A 20,303-nucleotide genomic window follows, 5' to 3' on the forward strand; every position below is an offset into this window, starting at 1 on the left:
GCTCACGGGGCTCAAACCTGACGACGATGCTAACACGAACCCTAGCAAGAGCCGTGCTTCGCAGAATCTACCACCGAATCGGAGACGCGACCCACTGAGAAGATCCGGTGAGAAACTCAGTGGGCTGTGTCTGAGAGTTAATTTACTCGTCGAGCCCTTCGTCGCAAGCGACGGGTTCGACGAGAACGGTGACCGGTGCTTGAAGTACCTAAAAGCATCGTTAGTGGATCCTGAGGATCCGAGATGACGTGTTTTGGGCGACGTCGACTGCTTTCCATTCTGTCCGCAGGATCGGGAATGTAGTTACCGGCGGCCACGATGAGAGGGTTCTCGTGTCGTGCCGCTTTATCGAAGTGGAAACAGTGCCAAGCTAGCTTCTATGTATGCCGTAAATACACACGAGGCTAACACAAAAAATCTTACCCGAAATATCAAATTTAAGAGTGTATTATAAAAGGTGACCCCGGAAAACCAGTCCATAACTTGTAGTATAGTAAGTAGTCAGTAATCCTCCGAACAGCGGTTGAGACAGATAAATTTCCTAAGTGTATCGGTGAAAGGAATCGTGGAAAATTCATTTTTACGACTTCATGGTCGATATAAACTGCGTCATTATAGTTAGATGCCTGTCAATAGCACCGTAAAGGCTCTATAAACCTTACCGCAAGCAAGGTTTCGTTACATTGAAAAAGGTAATAAATTTATTTATTGAAAAGGAAACTAAACAGACTGATAAAAGAATATATAAATGAAGATAACGTTAAGATAAAAAATCCTTTCTTTGTTTTAATTAAAACACACTAACAACTCTCATTTTTTGTGTTTTCATAGTAATTAACAATAATGATTAACATGCAATGCAAAAAAAGCTTTGGTTTTTTTATTTATTAAACATCATTTTCGTTTTTATTATCTCTGTATTTAGAATTTTCAACAAACAGCGACAAAAATAGTCGTTTTAATTTTTCCTCCTCATTTCAAGAAGGCATTTCGTTAAATTCTGACTTAAGAAATTATGGCAATTATATTGAAAACAAGGACGTGTCAGGCAGCGTATCTCATGAAATTACTGAGATGTCGCGCACTCTTATTTAAACAAAAAGGTACGATAAAAATTGGCCTTCAAAAATTTCTTTATTTATTTTTATTGCCTAGTTGTGTGTACGAGCTCACCTGGTGTTAAGTGGTTACTGGAACCCATAGACATCTAGAACGTAAATGCGCCATCCACCTTGAGATATAAGTTCTAAGGTCTCAGTATAGTTACAACTGCTGCCCCACCCTTCAAACCGAAACGCATTACTGCTTCACGGCAGAAATAGGCGGGGTGGTGGTACCTACCCGTGCAGACTCACAAGAGGTCCTACCACCACTAATTACGCAAATCATAATTTTGCAGGTTCATTTTTATTACACGATGTTATATCCTTCACCGTGGAAGTCAATCGTGAACAATTGTTAAGTACGTATTTGATTAGAAAAATTGGTACCTGCCTGAGATTCGAACACCGCTGCATCGCTCAACACGAATGCACCGGACGTCTTATCCTTTAGGCCACGACGACGACTTACAAGACATTTAAACAATATGATTAGAAATTGAAAAATTTTATCGGATAAGAGAATCTTTTAAAATCTCGCAGGCCTCGTACAGTTATACTTTGCTTTGTCTAGTTTCGGGCAGTCTTCCAACAAAGTTGAATAAAGTGCCGTTCTAGATACATCCGTCGTTGCACGCCGCAAACTTAATGCGATCCGACATTCGATAAAGCGCGGGAGTTGAGAGAGTTTACAGATTTATTTAACGAGTTCTTCTCGTATAGAAATTCACAAAGTTGCTTTGAAGTTGAAATTATATTATTATTCGCAAAGATTAGATTGCGGGTCCTACGCACATATACGACTTTGTCGGCATAAAATAAGATGCTTATTTTTTTATTTATTTTTTTATTGCTTAGATGGGTGGACGAGCTCACAGCCCACCTGGTGTTAAGTGGTTACTGTAGCCCATAGACATCCACAACGTAAATGTGCCACCCACCTTGAGATATAAGTTCTAAGGTCTCAAGTATAGTTACATGTTTCCCCTGAAATTTTAGGTACATTTTTTTTTTGTTATTGTTTAGATGTGTGGGCGAGCTCACAGCCCACCTGGTGTTAAGTGGTTACTGGAGCCCATAGACATCTACAACGTAAATGCGCCACACACCTTGAGATCTAGTTCTAAGGTCTCAGTATAGTCACAACGGCTGCCCCACCCTACAAACCGAAACGCATTACTGCTTCACGGCAGAAATAGGCGGGGCGGTGGTACCTACCCGTGCGGACTTACATTACATGCATTGACGACTTCAAACATATAAGTTATTAGTTATCACGGGTCGTGGATGTAATCAAGAGCACTTTTAGCGTTAACTCGAGGTTAAACCGTAAAAGCAGTTTTAACTGTACTTTTATTTGCGTTTCTTTGCCCTTGGAAAGAACTAACAGTATCTTCAAATCCGGCAGTTTCTTTGACTTATAGCTTCATTATCACTATAAGAAAATCTCAGATGATAGATAAACAGTGTTTTATATTTATTTATGAGACAATTTCTTTAATCAAATCGCACTTAACATAATGCTTTCTGTTGTTGTTAAAGCTGTAAAGATCTCTCCAGTCTCTTCTAATCGGCTTTAACTATAAGCTCAAGTCAGAAGATTCATTTTGAAAATTTGCAACCGCTTTTCCTTGCTCTCATGGTCGGCGCAACATGTTCTCTTATGATGCTGTATAGGGAATTGGAATGAGTTTTACGACCTGGCACCAGCTTGGCGTCAACCTCCTTAGGTTTTATCTCCACTAGTAGGTATATCAACGTTTCTCCTGTGTCTTCTCAACGTGTTCTGTTTCTCCTTTTTTCTTTCTTTTCATTAATCTGTTTTTGGTTTTATGAATTGCATTGTGAAACATAAAATAAAACTTATCGCGTTATCTATAACATTCTAGTGCATGACGTCATCCGAAATTTACATCCAATGACACATCCTTGGATGACAAGCCCAAGTATTATTGGTGGCCTGGAGGCCTTTCATGGAGGGTTAGCATCGATGCGCCATTTCCGGAGCCATTATCCAAGGGTTATGGCTGCGGTCGAGAATTTATTCGTGACTAGCTGACCCGGCAGACTTCGTAGTGCTTCAATCGATAAATAAAGGACCTAAACGTTTGTATAAAATAAACTTAAAACAAACAAAAGGAATCCGTCTGACGGGGGACATATCAAAAGAAAAACAAAATTGTATTTTTTTTCCCTTGTAAACCTTCTCTGGACTTCCACAAATAATTCAAGACCAAAGTTAGCCAAATCGGTCCAGCCGTTCTCGTGTTTTAGCGTGACTAACGGACAGCAATTCATTTTTATATATACTTAGTCTGGCCATACTTAAATACTGTTACAATTAAAAATAAAAATAAAATCTATTGCTAATAACATTTATTACTTTTACAGTGTGTTAGTTTAATACATAAATATAAAACAATTTAAAGTATAAAAAGCTTATTCGAAGTGGTCTCCATTGGTTGCAATACAGTCCTTTAAACGTTGAGGCCAGTTATCAATAGAAGCACGCACTCTTTCCATGGAAAAATTCTTCACTGCCATTCGTACGGATTGTTTTAGGGACTCCAAATTATCATGGCGTTTAGAGCAAGCCGTACTCTCTAAAACTGACCATAAATCATAATCCAGCGGATTAAGATCGGGACTAGACGACGGCCAGTCTTCAGCTCTGATGAAGTCCGAAGCGTTCGTTTCCAACCAAGACTGCGTAGACCGAGCTTTATGACCTGGCGCCGAGTCTTGCTGGAAGGACCATTCTTGATTATTGAACATGGTGTTGTTAAGGGGCTTCACTACCTTCTCAAGAATGGTATCTTGATACACTTGTGCCGATGTTTTGATACCTTTTTCACAAAAGTATGGCTCAGTCACTCCTTCATAGACCCCACCAAACCATCACTGAAGTCGGATAGTGCCCACGTTGCACTCTGTCGACTAATTGGGAAGCTTCCTTAGAGCTTTGAGCATAAATACGGTTTTGTTTGTTAAAATGTTGCTCAATTGTAAAAATTTTCTCATCCGTAAAGAAAATTTTTCTATGACCTCCCTTTGCGTACCGCTTCAGTAGTTTTTTCGATTTTACCACCCTATTCTCTTTTAAATTATCAGTTAAGAAATGACTAGTACGTCTCTTATAGGCTGCAAGTCCTAAGTCATCTTTTAAAATACGCGACATGGTTCTAGGTGCTATCTTCATCTCCCGAGATAAAATCTTTTGCTATCGGTCAGGATTTCTTCGAATTCTTTCCCTTACTGCTTTGACCACCTTTTTCGTACGAACACTACGTGGACGGCCAGATCTTTTTCTGTCACCAACAGAAGAGGTCTCATTGCACCTATTAATAGCCCGGTACACAAACATTTTACTAATACCAAGCGTATGGAGTTTTATAAATTGCATTTGGCTCCATACCTACTTTGTCGAATGCAATCACAGCGGTTCGGTTCTCTTTATCTCCCCACTCCATTTTAATATCGCAAAATATTGTACAAAGTATTGGCGGCAAAATGAGAAAACTCAATGAGCAATCATATAAAAATGACAGATTCCAAATTCAAATGTAATATTTTGTTTATTTTTAATTGTAACAGTATTTATGGCCAGACTAAGTATAGATTTGTTGATATTGCTTCTACTCGATTAACAAACAAGCGTATCATCGTCAAAGAGGACTAGACTAGGACTAGAATAAATCCGGTACGCCCAAGTCGTACAGTTTGAAAATTCAAACCGTACTACCAGTTCGTCGAATTTTAACAAAAATGAAAATTGACTTTAGTAAAGTCGAATGAGCGAAAATTGATGATTTAAAATACTTTTTCACCTTACCATATTATTACGTTTTTTGTATTCTCGTGAAATAAGGAATGAACTGATTTTACATGTATACATAATAATATAATTATTTAGTTTCTAGATATTAATACCCACTTACAAGTGATGCGAATATTTATAACCACCCTTATACGCTTGCATGACACTCGGCATAAATTTGATTTTTGACTTACATTATTCTTTCAATAAATTGCCTGTCAGATGAAAACCTAACATGCCTGTTGCCTAACCCTACTCATATGATCCCCTGAGCCGATACCGCTCTGTTACTGAACAAGGTCGCACTAGTTGAAATGCAAACATTTTATTTCTTATTCCAACGGAGCGAGACAGAAAATCTGGTCAAATTTTCTAACCAATTCAAATTCGGTGTAATTAAATACATAATTCCGCCAAAACATCTAAAACATAGGTAGACGTCGCGCATATTAGTTATTTTACTGTAATTTAATATTTGTTATCGGATATTGAAAGAACAAATCCACATATAAAATGAATATATGTTTAAATATGCAGCTCAGTGCCTTTTTATCTTTTGTGTTTGAAGACAATCTCTTTTTAGCAAACTTTAGTGTTTCAAATAATAAAAATTCTATGTAAAAATTCTCCAACCTATTACAAGAAAAAATCAATAACAAAATCATAGCGAAAATGGTTGTGGTCGAATTCCGATCTCACCAGTATGAAATAAATTGTTTAAAACTAATAATTGTTCATAATATACTTTCCGTGGAATCCAGATAATAAAGAGAATTTATAAAATTCTAATAGCTATCGTAATTTTATAACATCAAACTCGAACGACAGCTTCCGTAAAAGTTCAGGAAGGAAAGCTGTGAGTGCCTATAATAGTGAGCGGTCCGCTTCTACAGCGTGACCTGGAAACCTGTAACCTCTTCGCCTCAGGGCATTGCCATTTTCTTTATTTAACGTGTTTCCTCTCCCATATTGTTTACTTTCTTTGATTACTATTCAGTATTATCTTGAGGCGAGCATCCGGTTGCCGTAATGATAAGTTAGACTTTCATATACTGAATTCATTTAAGCAGGGTTCGCGATTCCCAATTCTAGTGATATATATAACCGCCAATTATAAAAATTTATGATATTATACATTATTAATAAAAATCATAATAGTAAGTTTTTTTCAAATTGCCACTAATAATATAATACATATATAGTTAGTTAATAAATTGCATCCCAGAAGATTCAGTTAAAAGAAACACGACTTCTTTTAAGTATTAATGATGCTGTAAACATTGGTAAATGTGCCGAATAGAAAAAAATCTTTCCTTTAAACAGTTTTGATCAAATAACCCTAACAATGTAACTATTTGAAACGGTATTTCAGCAACCAGCTAAGTATGAGACTTCTATGGGTTTCTGTACTTTGATTGTTGCTTGTATAAAACCTAGTAGCGTCCAACAATACAACAGTACCGTCCTTCAGGACAAGTCTAGGGTGTCGACATTCGTCGATTGCTTCGTGAGCAGGTTTAGCGGCGAATACGACCCTATTGCTGGTGCAAAATAGCGGTCTACGCTGTATTTAAAATGTTATGATACCTAAATGAATAGGATAGGATGAGTTTAACACCTAAATCATCGTGAAAATCTGCATTCCTTACGTACTTCAACGGCTAAGCTAAGAAAGCTGGGTTGTAATATTTAACGAAAACTTTGGTTACGGGCCACATGAGCTCATTCTAAACTCGCATACGGCACGATGTGGCGAATGGAAGATTTGTAAATTGTCACCTCATTACGTAGGTAGCACTTACTCCAATTACATGTGATAGGGGAGAGCATGCCCAGATTAAAAGCGATCGCGGACGGGATTTACATTAGGGAAGTCGACTAAGTGAAATTATTATTATTATTTTTTATTCATTTTTTATGCTTAGATGGGTGAACGAGCTCCCAGCCCACCTGGTGTTAAGTGGTTACTGGAGCCCATAGACATCTGCGACGTGCGCCACCCACCTTGAGATATAAGTTCTAAGGTTTCAAGTATAGTTACAACGGCTGCCACACCCTTCAAACCGAAACGCATTACTGCTTCACGGCAGAAATAGGCAGGGTGGTGAAATAAGAAATAAGAAAGAAATGAGAAATGAGAAATTAAATAACTGGGAATGAATCACGCACGGTCATCCGGCCCCAATTTAGGATCCCCTGTGTTATGGGTACCAGAGACTGCCATATATACATTTAAATATATACATAATATAAAGATATTAACACCCAGACGAAGAGCAAACAAACCTGTTCATCACACGAATGTTTGCCCGATGCGGGAATCGAACCCACGACCCTAGGCGCAACAGTCAGGGCCGCTAACTACCGCACCACCGAGTCAGTCAGTCTGTTTTCTCTCCAGAAGGCGCCTTCGCAGACGCATGGTGCGCGATAATGGGGGGGCCGCGGCGCATGTCAAGTGCGCTGCTGCTACCCTTTGCGTTGCTGTCGCTACCGCACACGAACGCCGCAAATGCAACCTCCTATCGGGTGAGTTTACTAGTTTCAGTACTAAATTAAAAACACCAATGTTCCCTGTAAGAGTTATGTTCAAAATCTTATTTTTATGAGCATTGTAGCAGATTTTTACTGATGGTAGGACCTCTTGTGAGTCCGCACGGGTAGGTACCACCGCCCTGCCTATTTCTGCCGTGAAGCAGTAATGCGTTTCGGTCTGAAGGGCAGCCGTTGTAACTATACTGAGATCTTAGAACTTCTATCTCAAGGTGGATGACGCATTTACGTTGTAGATGTCTATGGGCTTCAGTAATCACTTAAGACTAGGTGGGCTGTGAGATCGTCCATCCATCTAAGAACAAAAAAAAAAGACGAGCTTGCTGCATGTATGATTGTGAGTGGTTACGGTCGCTTATGGGCGCTAATATTGCTAAGAGCATAGTTATGTCGCTGCCTACCGCTGAATGCTCCCTAGCTTCCGCTGAAGAAGGATGTGTTATACCGCTCAGGATATGTTGTAGAAGGGGAGTTCATGCCAGAGCCTCATGTACATGGCAAAAAAATCTGGCAACGAACTATCGATGAACGCAGCGGCTCTTAATAATATGAATGAACTCTGCTCCGGTAGCGGACGGTGTGATGGAAAAAAAAGAAGATGAAAGAATCATCTCGAATAATTCTTAAATGTGACGTAGTCGTAAATGAAATAAGGGATGAATGGTGAACTAAGAAATGATGGTTTTTTTACTGGTGGTAGGACGTCTTGTGAGTTCGCACGGGTAGGTACCACCACTCTGGCGGCATTTACAATGTGGATGTCGATGGGCTCCGGTAACACTGAACACCAGGTTAGCCGTGAGCTCGATTAACAATATTAGCAATAAAAACGTTTTTTTTTTTATTGCTTAGGTGGGTGGACGAGCTCACAGCCCACCTGGTGTTAAGTGGTTACTGGAGCCCATGGACATTTACAACGTAAATACGCCACCCGCCTTGAGATGTAAGTTCTAAGATCTCAGTATAGTTACAACGCCTGCCCCACCCTTCAGACCGAAACGCATTACTGCTTCACAGCAGAAATAGGCAGGGCGGTGGTACCTACCCGCACGGACTCACAAGAGGTCCTACCACCAGTAATTACGCAAATAATAATTTCAGGGTTTCACTTTTATTACACGATGTTATTTTTTCACCGTGGAAGTCAATCGTGAACATTTGTTGAGTACGTAATTCATTAGAAAAATTGGTACCTGCCTGGGAGTCGAACACAGGTGCATCGCTCAACACGAATGCACCGGACGTCTTATCTCTTAGGCCACGACGACTTCAATAAAAAAAGTCACAAAACCGGGTAATTTCATGTATATGTACATTGTACATGCTAAAATGTAAACGAAACAACTGAACTTATTTAAGAGGTACTTAAAATAAATTCATCATATTAGTAAGCTGAATTCATTGATGAAATTTAGGAGTGAACTTAGAGAAAGCACTCACACAAAAATACCCATTTACCAATGCGATGAACGGAATTGATTTCCTAGTCTCAGTATAATGTTACAAACAATTGACAACTAAACTCCAAATGCATAAGGATGTTTAATAAGTTTATCGATTTTAAACAACCATTGTTGATTAGAAAATTTTTCTACATAATATATTACTAAAATTTATTTTCATTGCACCTCCACCTAAATTAACTCCGCTGAATCCGCTGAAATATGCTTTGAGTAGCTGGTACTGAAAATTTAATCTATCCTTATTTATCCTCACTCGAATATTCCATTCCGTTGCCTTAAGTTTCAATATTACATGTTGTGGTATGTTGTAGTTATTGTTGTAGACAAATAACAAATAATGAAAATAATTACACTCCGAAACACAAAGGATAGAACACTTTTAGTGCATGTCGGCGAGTAGTGAGTTTCTTTATAGCAATAATAAAAAAAACTTCAACCTTAAGCTTTTCAATGCTGAAAGATGTCTCTTCGCCATATTTCCGGCTTTTAAGGTCTTGGGCTATACTCCGCTGGTTATCCATCGTAGCTCTGACCTAATTATAATTCCATCTTATCTGTTCCACGATAAACAGAGTAAATTGATTTGCGTAGACACGGAGTTCGACTTTGTAGATATATTTATAATCTACTAGCCGTACTCGCCCGCTTCGCTGGGCATTTAAAATTAACATTATTATTTATTGTCATTATTATTACGGAGTCCAACACTCATATAAATATTAGCCTATCCATTAAGTACATGTATTTTCTACATGGATACCAAGTTTCAAGTCAATCGGATGCATGGTTCAGTAGTTATAACGGAACATCCGTAAAAACCACTGTAGATTTATAAATTACTAGCTGTACCCGTCCGCTTCGCTGGGCATTTAAAATTAACATTATTATTTCTCATCCCCACAAAGATTCTCATCATTATCATAGTTTTATTATAATATATTATAATATAATATATTTAAATTAAGGCATATTAATACGCTTTTATTAGCTTCAGACGTATGTATGTTTGTAACGGAATCTCTGAGCATGATTTTGACCACCTTCAAAACGTCGGATTAACTCGAAATTTGGTATACTTATTAAGGGCCTATGACAATTCAATATTAAAAAAAAGATTGAAAAAAATAATTTAAAAAATTGAAATTCAATTGAAAAATGAAACACAAATAACAGTTAAAAAAACTAACAAAATACGCTTTTATACAACTAAAAAAACAGAAAATAAATTTTAATAAATTTGAATTAAAAATAGTGTAAGAAAAAATTATTTTATTGTAAAAAAGCGTGGGGTGCTTTTCAGGATATAATCAAAATAGGACTTTACACAATTTTTAATTCAAATTTATTAAAATTTATTTTATTCCTAACAACGGAATACCGTTATATTACTTAGACCTCGTTAAATATGTTTATTTATTCTAGTAATAATGGATGAAGTAAAAGGAATCCATCACGGACGGATCCCACGCAAGGTCAAGGGTACTCAAGGACTTATCGGTAATTTGTATGCAGCTCAAACCGGAATTTGTGCTCCATGGCGAGGCAACGAGGAAATTATCCTGTCAACTTTGGAATTCCGCTGTAGTTTATTATCTAGCTTTATAGATAGTCTCTCACGCGGAGGTTATTGTTTTATTAAACTTCTATTCTAATTAACTTACTTAAACTGAAGTAAATGCCCAACACAATATTTCTAAAACTATCAAACATGAAATATCTATAAATAATTACAAAAACAAAATTGTGTGAATATCTTTAGAGCATAATAATCGTTTATTATTTTCATTGCTTCATCATCTTTTATACCAATAAAAATTTTATAACTATGTACATTTACGTTTTAATCTTGCGTACGAGTGCTTTGAAATTTTTGTTATAGTCGTCCGTGACCACGTCGTAGGATCGATTATGTCTATGACTCGCAAAAAACCGAAGAATATCTTATACCTTGAAACGAGCCATTCTTGTATATATAATCTGAATCTCGGAAATGGCTCCAACGATTTTCATAAAATTTTGTATACAGAGTATTTCGGGGGCGATAAATCGATCTAGCTACGATTTATTTTCAGAAAATGTTGTTTTATTCGTGTTTTCACTAACCTACTTTATCGATAATCAACTTTATGACTCTTCCCGACATCTATTGGCGAATAATAATACTATTTTTCTTAATTGAGAGCAACTAACTGCTTTAAAGACACAACAAGATGGCGTTATCAAAAAAATCATCATCTATTTATTCTTTAACATAATAACTAATTTTAATGAATAACAAACTTGTGTAATAGTTTAAGTTCACCCATATTCTACGGTTTCACATACAATAACGCCGCCTATTTCTGCCACGATTGTTGTTTGTACATACAAATTGGACTTAGGATTCGTGCCTCTGAGCACTCACATACAGCGTCATTTGCGTTGTTGATGTATCAATCTGTTCTTAAGTGGTCCGATGCCACTTAAGAACAGATGGGTCGCTCGTTCAGCCGACTAAGCAATAATAACATACACAAGAAAAAAAAGATGCAAAAGTAAACTCAGTATCTAATTGCAATGAATGCAACCTAAAGAAAATAATTACGTAGTAAACATATTCAGCCACAAAAATATACATGTATAGGCAACAAGGAAGGAAATGGAAGAAAATAACGATGCTACTCCTACAAACTTATGATCGGTGATGTATTTATAAAGAGTAGGTACATATGTAATTTTGTAAAGTTTTGTTTGTCATTGTTGTAAATTTGTGATGACGAAAATAGGAATAGCAGCACGACCCTTATGTTTAGACAGACTATATTATTCATTATGCTATTATATATTATATACCTGTTACTACGAGTATTTTACTAGTGAATTCTAATAACTATATATATTAACACTTTTTAATTACTACAAAAATTATGTATGTTCTATAAAGTCTTTACATTTTATAGTGAGATAATTATATTCGGATAGTACATTAAAACTTAAAACCAATCATTTTTCTTTTTCTGAATGAAACATACGATCATGTTTTTCTTGAGCAGCAGATACTAAGTTCGCTTCTCCCGGAATAGGGTCCTATCGTGTACCTATTTAGGTCGATTGCTTTCAATGTTCTACAGGATACGTCAATAATTATCCTTCGTCATGGAAGGGCGAGTACATCAAAATATACGCCATCATTTGTCTTATATATAAAAGATCCCGTGTTAGAAAACAATGTAAAACAAAATTAATGTTGGTTCTACATCTGAATATAATCTGAATTGGTTGAGCAAATATTTTTGGCGTAGCTTCTTCAGGGATAATAAACTATATGCATTGTCTTTTTTTTTCAATATTTAATATAATATCAGTCCTTAATGTAATCTATAATCCTTTAGACAAATAATTAATTGAATTTAAGAAAATTTTAACACAGTAAAAAAATTTAGTAGCGATATTAGAAAATCGCATTTTTCTTGGGTTCATCTCTGAACTACATTCTTAGAATATTTATTGTACTTAGCAAAATCTTATCCTGAAAGTATTCACATAGAAGGTATTCGTGTAATAAATCCAAAAATGGGCCCGACAGACGTTGTCCTGGTCTAACAAAACTTGCTTTTTGATCGTGGGGACACCTACCAGGTCGAATCGTAGATCCAGTATATTCAAAAGCATAGAGTCCGCTTCTAACGCTAGCCACAGGTCCTAACCCATACATCAGTCCGCTGAGTTTCTCGCCGGATCTTCTCAGCGGGACGCGATTCCGATACGGCAGTAGATTCATTCGCGAAGTTGTTAGGTCTCCTTCGGAGGCGCTCGGGCAGCTGTTAGCAAATATCTCTCCTCCTGGCTGAACCTTTGCTCGCCCACCTGCCCTGTGTAGCTGGAAAGGCCACACGGGCAGCAGTAATCCTTCAATCATAAAAAACAGCCACAGGTTCGAATTGTAAGACTAATCCTACCCAAGGACCCACTCAAACACATAAATTTATCAAATTCTCCGGTGAATCCCTTAGTCGCCTTTTACGATTCCACAAGAGATGGGTTTGTGCTATTAATATATTGATATTATATTATTAATTACAATTTGGAACGAACATTTGGAATTATGTATATCATAATTTTGCTATGATTCCGAGATTAATTTAATCTAATACATACTTTTGGTTATAAATCAGTGTTGTAATTCTGAGATTTATATGCATATGTCTTTCTAGGCCAAGGTATCTAGACCAACGTTGCACTAACACAGATATATTTCAATTTAAAATTCAATCTCCACAAAGCAAAGGCTTCATTTCAATCAGTGATCAAACAATTTTCTTTCATACTATTTTCTTCGGTTTTCGCAGATCGTAGACTAATTAAAACTATTTTACTGTTTAAGTCTTGCCTTTTCACTGTTATTTATCGATTTTTTTCAACATAAAATAAACAATAATGACGCAATCGCAATAAGAACAGCGTCGGTAAACAAAATAAAATGGCAAAGGGTTCTTGTGACAACACATAAAGCCAGTTGTGCAAACTAAGGATCGTATCCAAATATCATTTCGAACGTTAGGAGACATCTGTGGTCTTACAATTACAGAACTATACATTGAAATTTACATATTCATATCATCAATAATCTTATTCTAATGTTTCGAAATGTTAAGGTGTCGGTTATTACGATTGACTTTCAATAATTCGTCAAATTAATAATTAGAAGTTTCATCGAAGTCCCTACCTGAAAACCCGATGTATTCAATCCCAAGTAATGCTTGAAAAAACTTACATAATTTTCACCACCAAATTTCCTTAGATTCAGGGAAATATTTTTTCTCTTATTTTACGAATTATCACAACGTGACCTGATTTAATAAAATTAGGTCAGGTGTCGTAAATTGTACGTTTGTTTCGTATTACACGATATTTACGATAGAAGTAACGCACTTTCGTCTTGGATATTGTTATGAAAATATACTACAGATAACTAAAGGAAAATTTCGTTTTTTTTATATATACAAAATATAGCCAGCCCGCAAAAGCGATTACAACCTTTTTGTACAACGTAGGTATTGGTACGAGCTAGGCCTCGTTATAGATAAACTCGTAACTGAAATACTAATTAAAACTCATTCTAATTATTACGACAACTAAAATAGATTTTACTATCACAATTCACTTCTCGCTTCGCTTCTGTCTGACTTTCCTCTGAACTGCTTTCATCAGTCACCTATATCACGCTTTTATTTCAAAATTTGGGAACATTCTCGATAGAACATTTAGAACATTCTAGAATATTTAAGAATCGTCTTGTGAACATTCGGGAGACGTTCTAGTTTCGATACCAATTTCTGCTACCTGATGACGGTTAGCTTTAAACATTCCGGAAGAACACTGATAGCATTAACACAAATCTTAAAAATACAAACAAATCTTACGTCTAGTTTAAACGTAACACATGGCCCAGAATACAGCACCTAAAATCCTTCTGTGGGTTGGATAGGCGAAAGCGGGATTCACCGCAGGCTGGGAAGCAGGGTATGCATTATAACAGCAAACAATGTTAACCAAGTAGGGCTAACTAGTAGGACATATTATGCAATCATATGAATGCGTAAAATAATGCATATCTCTTCAGTTTTTTTCTTCCTACCAATGCTGATAGCCTTAAGAGGCTGTATCAGTGTTACCATAGCGTGTAGGTGAGCTCTCGGGGCTCAACCCGGAGGTGTTGCTAACACCGGCCCTAGCAAGAGCGGTGCTTCGCAGAATCTACCACCGGATCGGAAACGAGACCCACTGAGAAGATCCGGCGAGAAACTCAGTGGGCTGTGTCTAGTGACCTAGTGGTTAATTTACTCGTGGAAGCATTCGTCGCGAGCGGTGGGTTCGCGAGGAAGGTGACCGGAACTTCTTCAGTGAAGGAATCATACGTTTTGTTTTGAAGGGTGAAACAATCGTTATGCAACACAATTTGGACTTCGACACTCTAAAAATGTGTCGCGGAATACCTATTGTGATCTAAGGTACATACTCCGTTAATCATATGAACCAAGCAGGTCATTCATCTATAGCAGTACAAAATTAATTGAAATTATTGATGCATATTCCTAATAGTACTAGTGAATATAATCATTGAATCGAATATGCGAAAATATAAGCGCATCCTTTGAGAGCAAAGGGTTACTTTGAGTGTCTCCCTTGATATACAGCCAGGAACTTAACAAAGAATACCATAAAGTACTCTTGTTTTAAATTAAGATATTCCTCTCGCATATTTTAGTTTCTCTTATTAAGTCATACCTTGAAAGATCTTTTAGGTCAAGGAAAGTGACGTTTATTACGCCTTCGACGAAATTCTTGCTGAAGTTTCGCAGAGTTTGGTGCTTGGTCCCGATCCGTATTATTTTTTCACTTTTGAGGTTCCACGAACAGAAGACGTTGTAATAGCTAGATATGCCGAAAATACACAAATCCTTACGACTTCAAGAAAGAATTATTAAGTAAAATATTATACGGAATTGTTTCAATACCTTGTGCATTAAAGTTAGTCGTTCCAAACCCAATCTGATAGGGGAACTGCGCTCCGGTGATTCTTGCAGTTGATATTCTGATTCGGTTATATATTATTATATTTGGGCATGCGTTTGAATTACGATTCGTTTAATGAATGTTTCAAGTTAACTTTACTTGTTATCGCTGCAAAAATTGTAGGTCATGGACATTGCAAATATAGAGTACCTATTCTTCCCGTTAATATCGATATTTACGCCTCATTGGAAAATGACATTACTGAGGGGACTTTATTTTATGCCTTTTGTGCAATGAAGTAAAAAAATTATTAAATATGCTGATGTTACTTTAACCTTTTAGTGCCTGGCTTATTTTTTCATATTTCACAGATATTGCTAAACGAATTTTGTAAAAAAGCACTGTAAAACATACTAATAGATAAAAATTAATGCCTAATTCATAGCTAAATAATCTTAAATAGTTATTCAATAATGTTATTAACTTATTCAATACGTTATAAATACGCGCGCTAAGATTCGTCTGTACAGCATACCTAATACGTATTATCAAACTGTGCAAATAATCAGTATTCCGACGCTCCGCACTTTATACGCATTAACAGAGAGTCAATCTATCGACGGTTCGCGCTCAAAAGGATAAGGAGACCGGTACTCGTTGTCTGGTAGGTGCCTTTAGTCGCCTTTACGACACACGCCGGATAATATGGGGTATTCTTGCTTTGATGGTGGCATTGCTATTCTAGCCAAAAAGTACACCCAAATGAGTACCACGATGTAATAATAAGTTGATGTTGATTGATGATGTAAATTGAAAATGTAATAACCACCAAGATTTAATTACATTTATTTGCTTTATAACCCGTTCTTTGTTTTGAAATTTAAATTCATAATTCAAATGTACCTATCATTGTTGTTACCTAACCAGTGACCCATTTACAGCCACAACAGCACAGCAGGCAGTTTGCGACCTACAACGCAATTCATACATTTGAGAATTTCTGTTATTTTAACGATCGTGGTGTCCATAACAACGGTTGCAAAATTCAATTTGTTAATTAAATTTGAGTTCTATTTCGAACGAGATTACTAATAATAAAGGTATAAGTAATAAAACACGCTTAAATAGCAAACCGAGGTAACCATACATCACATTTTTGGAACGAAGTTCCTTATGGGACGATGCGGAGGGATACCCTAACCGGGAAAAAACGTCCGTAACGTAAGATTTTTATTAGTAATGCACACAGTGTACAACTTAACTTTGTAATAATGTACAAAAAATACTATATTTTTTTATCATTAATTGACCACGATCCCAGAGCGTTCGTTTGCGCAATACGCTGACTCTTATGCAAACAACCGTGAATGAAGTGTACCACAATAAGTTCGCACGTTACCGAATGACCGTGTGTTGTTGCGAAACCTCCAGTTTTATTTTCTTTATACTTCGAATATAACTTAAAATTAATATTTTTATAATAAGGAACTTAGTTCCGATCCGGTGTACCACAACACCACACATCTTTTTTTAACCTGTTGACACTGGTCAGTAAATTAGAGCGAAATTATAATATTGCATTGTCATCAGCTATTAATCCATGTGTGTAATTTTCACTTTAATCTGACATTTGCAGTCAGTAAAAATTAAGTCTAAGTATTAGTTAATCTTACTTAATTTAAGTTACTTACAAACAAATATGCGTCTATACCAAGCTACTAAAAGCGTGCAAAAAAATCAGGACATTTCTAAAAGTATGGTCGTATCAAGTATCATTAGATACAAGACGTGCCTCGCGATTTCAATCGCGTATTAAAAATTGATATTTTGTATTTTCGGAATAATAAAACACGTTGCATTTTCCCGGGATAAAGAGTTGCTGGTGTCATTATCAAACCAGGGAACATTATGCCATATCTATTACTGTGCTACCATACAGATAAGTATTTTAATGCCATAATTTATTATAAATAAAGTTTCCGTCGTAATAACTTTTAATTTCTTAAATTAATGCATCGATGGTACTTGAAAACCCAAATTTATTGCGCAATAATTTGATATGAAAAAATAATTTGACCACTCTAACTATATTTAATGAAAATTCAATTTAAGAACTTACTTAAGACTACAATAATTTGGACTCTCAGATTATTGAGCCAAGCAGTTTTATAATGAAAATGTAATCGAGTTCCTTGGTTACTTAACAGGCCTGTCTACGAGTCAGCAGTGTAAGTATATTTACTCGTCCTTGTCATTTTAAATCATAACGATACCACATTTTATATAGCGGTTTCGTTAATGTACAAAAAACTTCAATTCCCGGGAAGAGCACTTTATTAGATGAGAGCTTCTATGTCCTTTTCTATACCCCTTGCAACGTGACTTCAGTTTCATGATGATCTACTGAGTAGTTAAAACGTAAAAGCGTTATAAAAAAATAACATACTCACTTTCACATATATTTTATTACCACATATTTATTCTGGAAAGGCTTTGGATAAAATTCGTTCTAATTGAACTACTTTTGAACAGGAGTAACTATCTCAAATTCAAAGTCTGTTGGAGAGATCGTTTCGGAGATTTGATGATAAGTGAGTGGTATTTCGCATGTTTATATAGAATATATAAATTTTGTATAGGCTTCTCGACATTCATGCCGACCCCACAAAATGGGATAAGGGCAAAATTAAGACATGCTTATATTATTATTATAACTTGAAGCTACGCAAACGAATATCATCTTATATCACGTTTTCCTGATATTATCGAACAATTGTACAATTATGTAGCAGTGGCAAACAAATAACCATAGATACAATTGGCTACGATTATCCACCAAAAACTTACCCTGAGATGTGGTCTCGTCGATTGTACCTTATAACCCGTAACCGAGCATTACAAGTTCATGGAAATTGTCATATCGTCGCTGTCAAACCAAAATTTGCTATGTGCAAAAACTCTATTTTGAATTAACGAGTAAAAACATTTTCGTATAAAATTTTACATGAAGGTGATTTTTTAAGAACTATATCAAATGAAAGCTATAGATAAATATTAAAGCTATAGACACAACAGTTTTTTTATACGATAGATAGGGCTGTGAACTATACGAAAAGGTCAAAAAGTAAAAATCTCAAAAAATGCACATAATAGATTTTGGTTTGACAACGACGATATGCTCTACTGAGACCGATTTATCATTATAGGACTATTACTATAGTCGCCGATAAGTCTCATATCGTGATAATGGACCGGTTTACACGTTGAATAGTTGTTGGTTAATTTCACAATTTCTCAGGAGGAGAACTTCGTTCAAGCAGAAAAGGATTAACTAAAAAAATATTTAAAATATCTGGCCCACGAGATTACCGCCAAGCGTCATATTGATACAACTATTATTGGGCCGGTAATTATACCGGTTGAAGGCTTGATAATAAAAAACTTCGACCAACACCTCAAGAAAATTTCGCTATAGAGTTTGTTAAAGAGTCTGATACAGAAAGCGGTAATTCTTGACACATCCCGTATCGTGAGGAGGCTTCTTATTTTGAAGCCACAACATTAGTAGTTCGAGTCGCTGATACCGCTATTAATGGCAACTTATACTTAGTATGATGTTTTTTTTAAATTACATTTTCATATCCATATTATTGTAACTAACAAGCTATTTAATTAATATATTGTTAACAAATAAAATATATAGACGCTAAGATCGTCTTGCGATTTTCATTTCACATAAAGTTTTGCTGCTCGTGCTATTTATAGCGTTTAACTCTGAGAATCATTCAGACTGAAAATGTTAATGACCCATCTCGTGTTGCGTATTAACTGGAGCCCACAGATCTCACAATTCGAATGGCACGTTCTACCTTAGAACAAAAGGTTGAAGTCTCATTTCTATTGTATACCTCCTATCACAATATGTTTCCTGCACATACATATACATATTTATTGTAACTATTGAACTGTTTAGTGTTGGTTTAAGGTCTTTTGATTTAGTAATTGTTGTGAATATAGTTTCCAGCTATCATGCTATGCTATCAGCTATCATGTCATTTTGTCAACAAGTTAGTACGAGGTCTGTGTCTTCACATTGCAATATTGGCCAAAATCCATAAGCGAGTTAGGACTCTTTACCTAAAACATTTTCCAACACTGTTGAAGTTTTTCGCTGTGCACATTCCTTAAAGATTCGACTAGAACCATTGTAAAATAGAATTTCGAATGTTGGATATAGATTTTCGTGACAAAAAATTCAAGCGCGTTCCTTGAACATCTTAGGACTTTGCTTTTTTTCGGTTAAAAGAAGCCGCTGCATTAAATCGGTAACTTTATGCTTCAGATCCTTTTCACATATGCACAACCAAGGTGATTTAAGCATATCAGTAATGTCTAATAACATACGTAGCTAAGCGATGCTATGACCGAAAATCACAAAAATTTTGTTATATGATCGCGTAACAAAATCACGCAAATTTGTAACAAAACTGCAATCTAATAAACATTCCGCGAGTACCCTTTTGTGTAGTGGACGGATAACGCACACAAAGGCTTTGCGTTTGTCAATTTGGAGGACAGCCTGTGAATTTCAACTACGAATTTCAATTGTTTACATTGGCTATTCGAACCGAATACGAAGCATTATAGAATGAAGCTTTGAAATAATAGTTCAACATTAATCTATACTAATAATATAAAGCTGAAGAGCTTGTTTGTTTGAACGCGCTAATCTCAGGAACTACTGGTCCGATTTGAAAAATTATTTCAGTGTTAGATAGACCATTTATTGAGGAAGGTTAAAGGCTATATAACATCATCATTAACGGTAAGATACAAGTGGAGTTCCAATAAAGAATGTTTCAAAATAGGGGTTTA

General features: G+C 36.1%; 1 protein-coding gene across 2 annotated transcripts in view; it reads left to right on the plus strand.

Annotated features, from left to right (window-relative positions):
* Positions 1-20,303, plus strand: part of LOC114250646 (putative G protein-coupled receptor CG31760) — a 74,053-nt gene that overhangs the window by 32,789 nt on the left and 20,961 nt on the right. Inside the window, exon 3 of one of the 2 annotated variants that reach the window (XM_089739637.1) lies at positions 7,322-7,446. In XM_089739637.1, coding sequence (XP_089595763.1) covers positions 7,351-7,446 — 96 coding nt within the window. In that variant the 5' untranslated portion in view covers positions 7,322-7,350. Of the gene's footprint in view, positions 1-7,318; positions 7,447-20,303 lie in introns of both variants that reach the window. The other variant, XM_028184613.2, reaches the window with a different exon arrangement.

The sequence above is a fragment of the Bombyx mandarina genome, chromosome 03 (genome assembly GCF_030267445.1).
Source record: "Bombyx mandarina strain Sakado chromosome 03, ASM3026744v2".
In the NCBI taxonomy this organism is placed as follows: domain Eukaryota; kingdom Metazoa; phylum Arthropoda; class Insecta; order Lepidoptera; family Bombycidae; genus Bombyx; species Bombyx mandarina.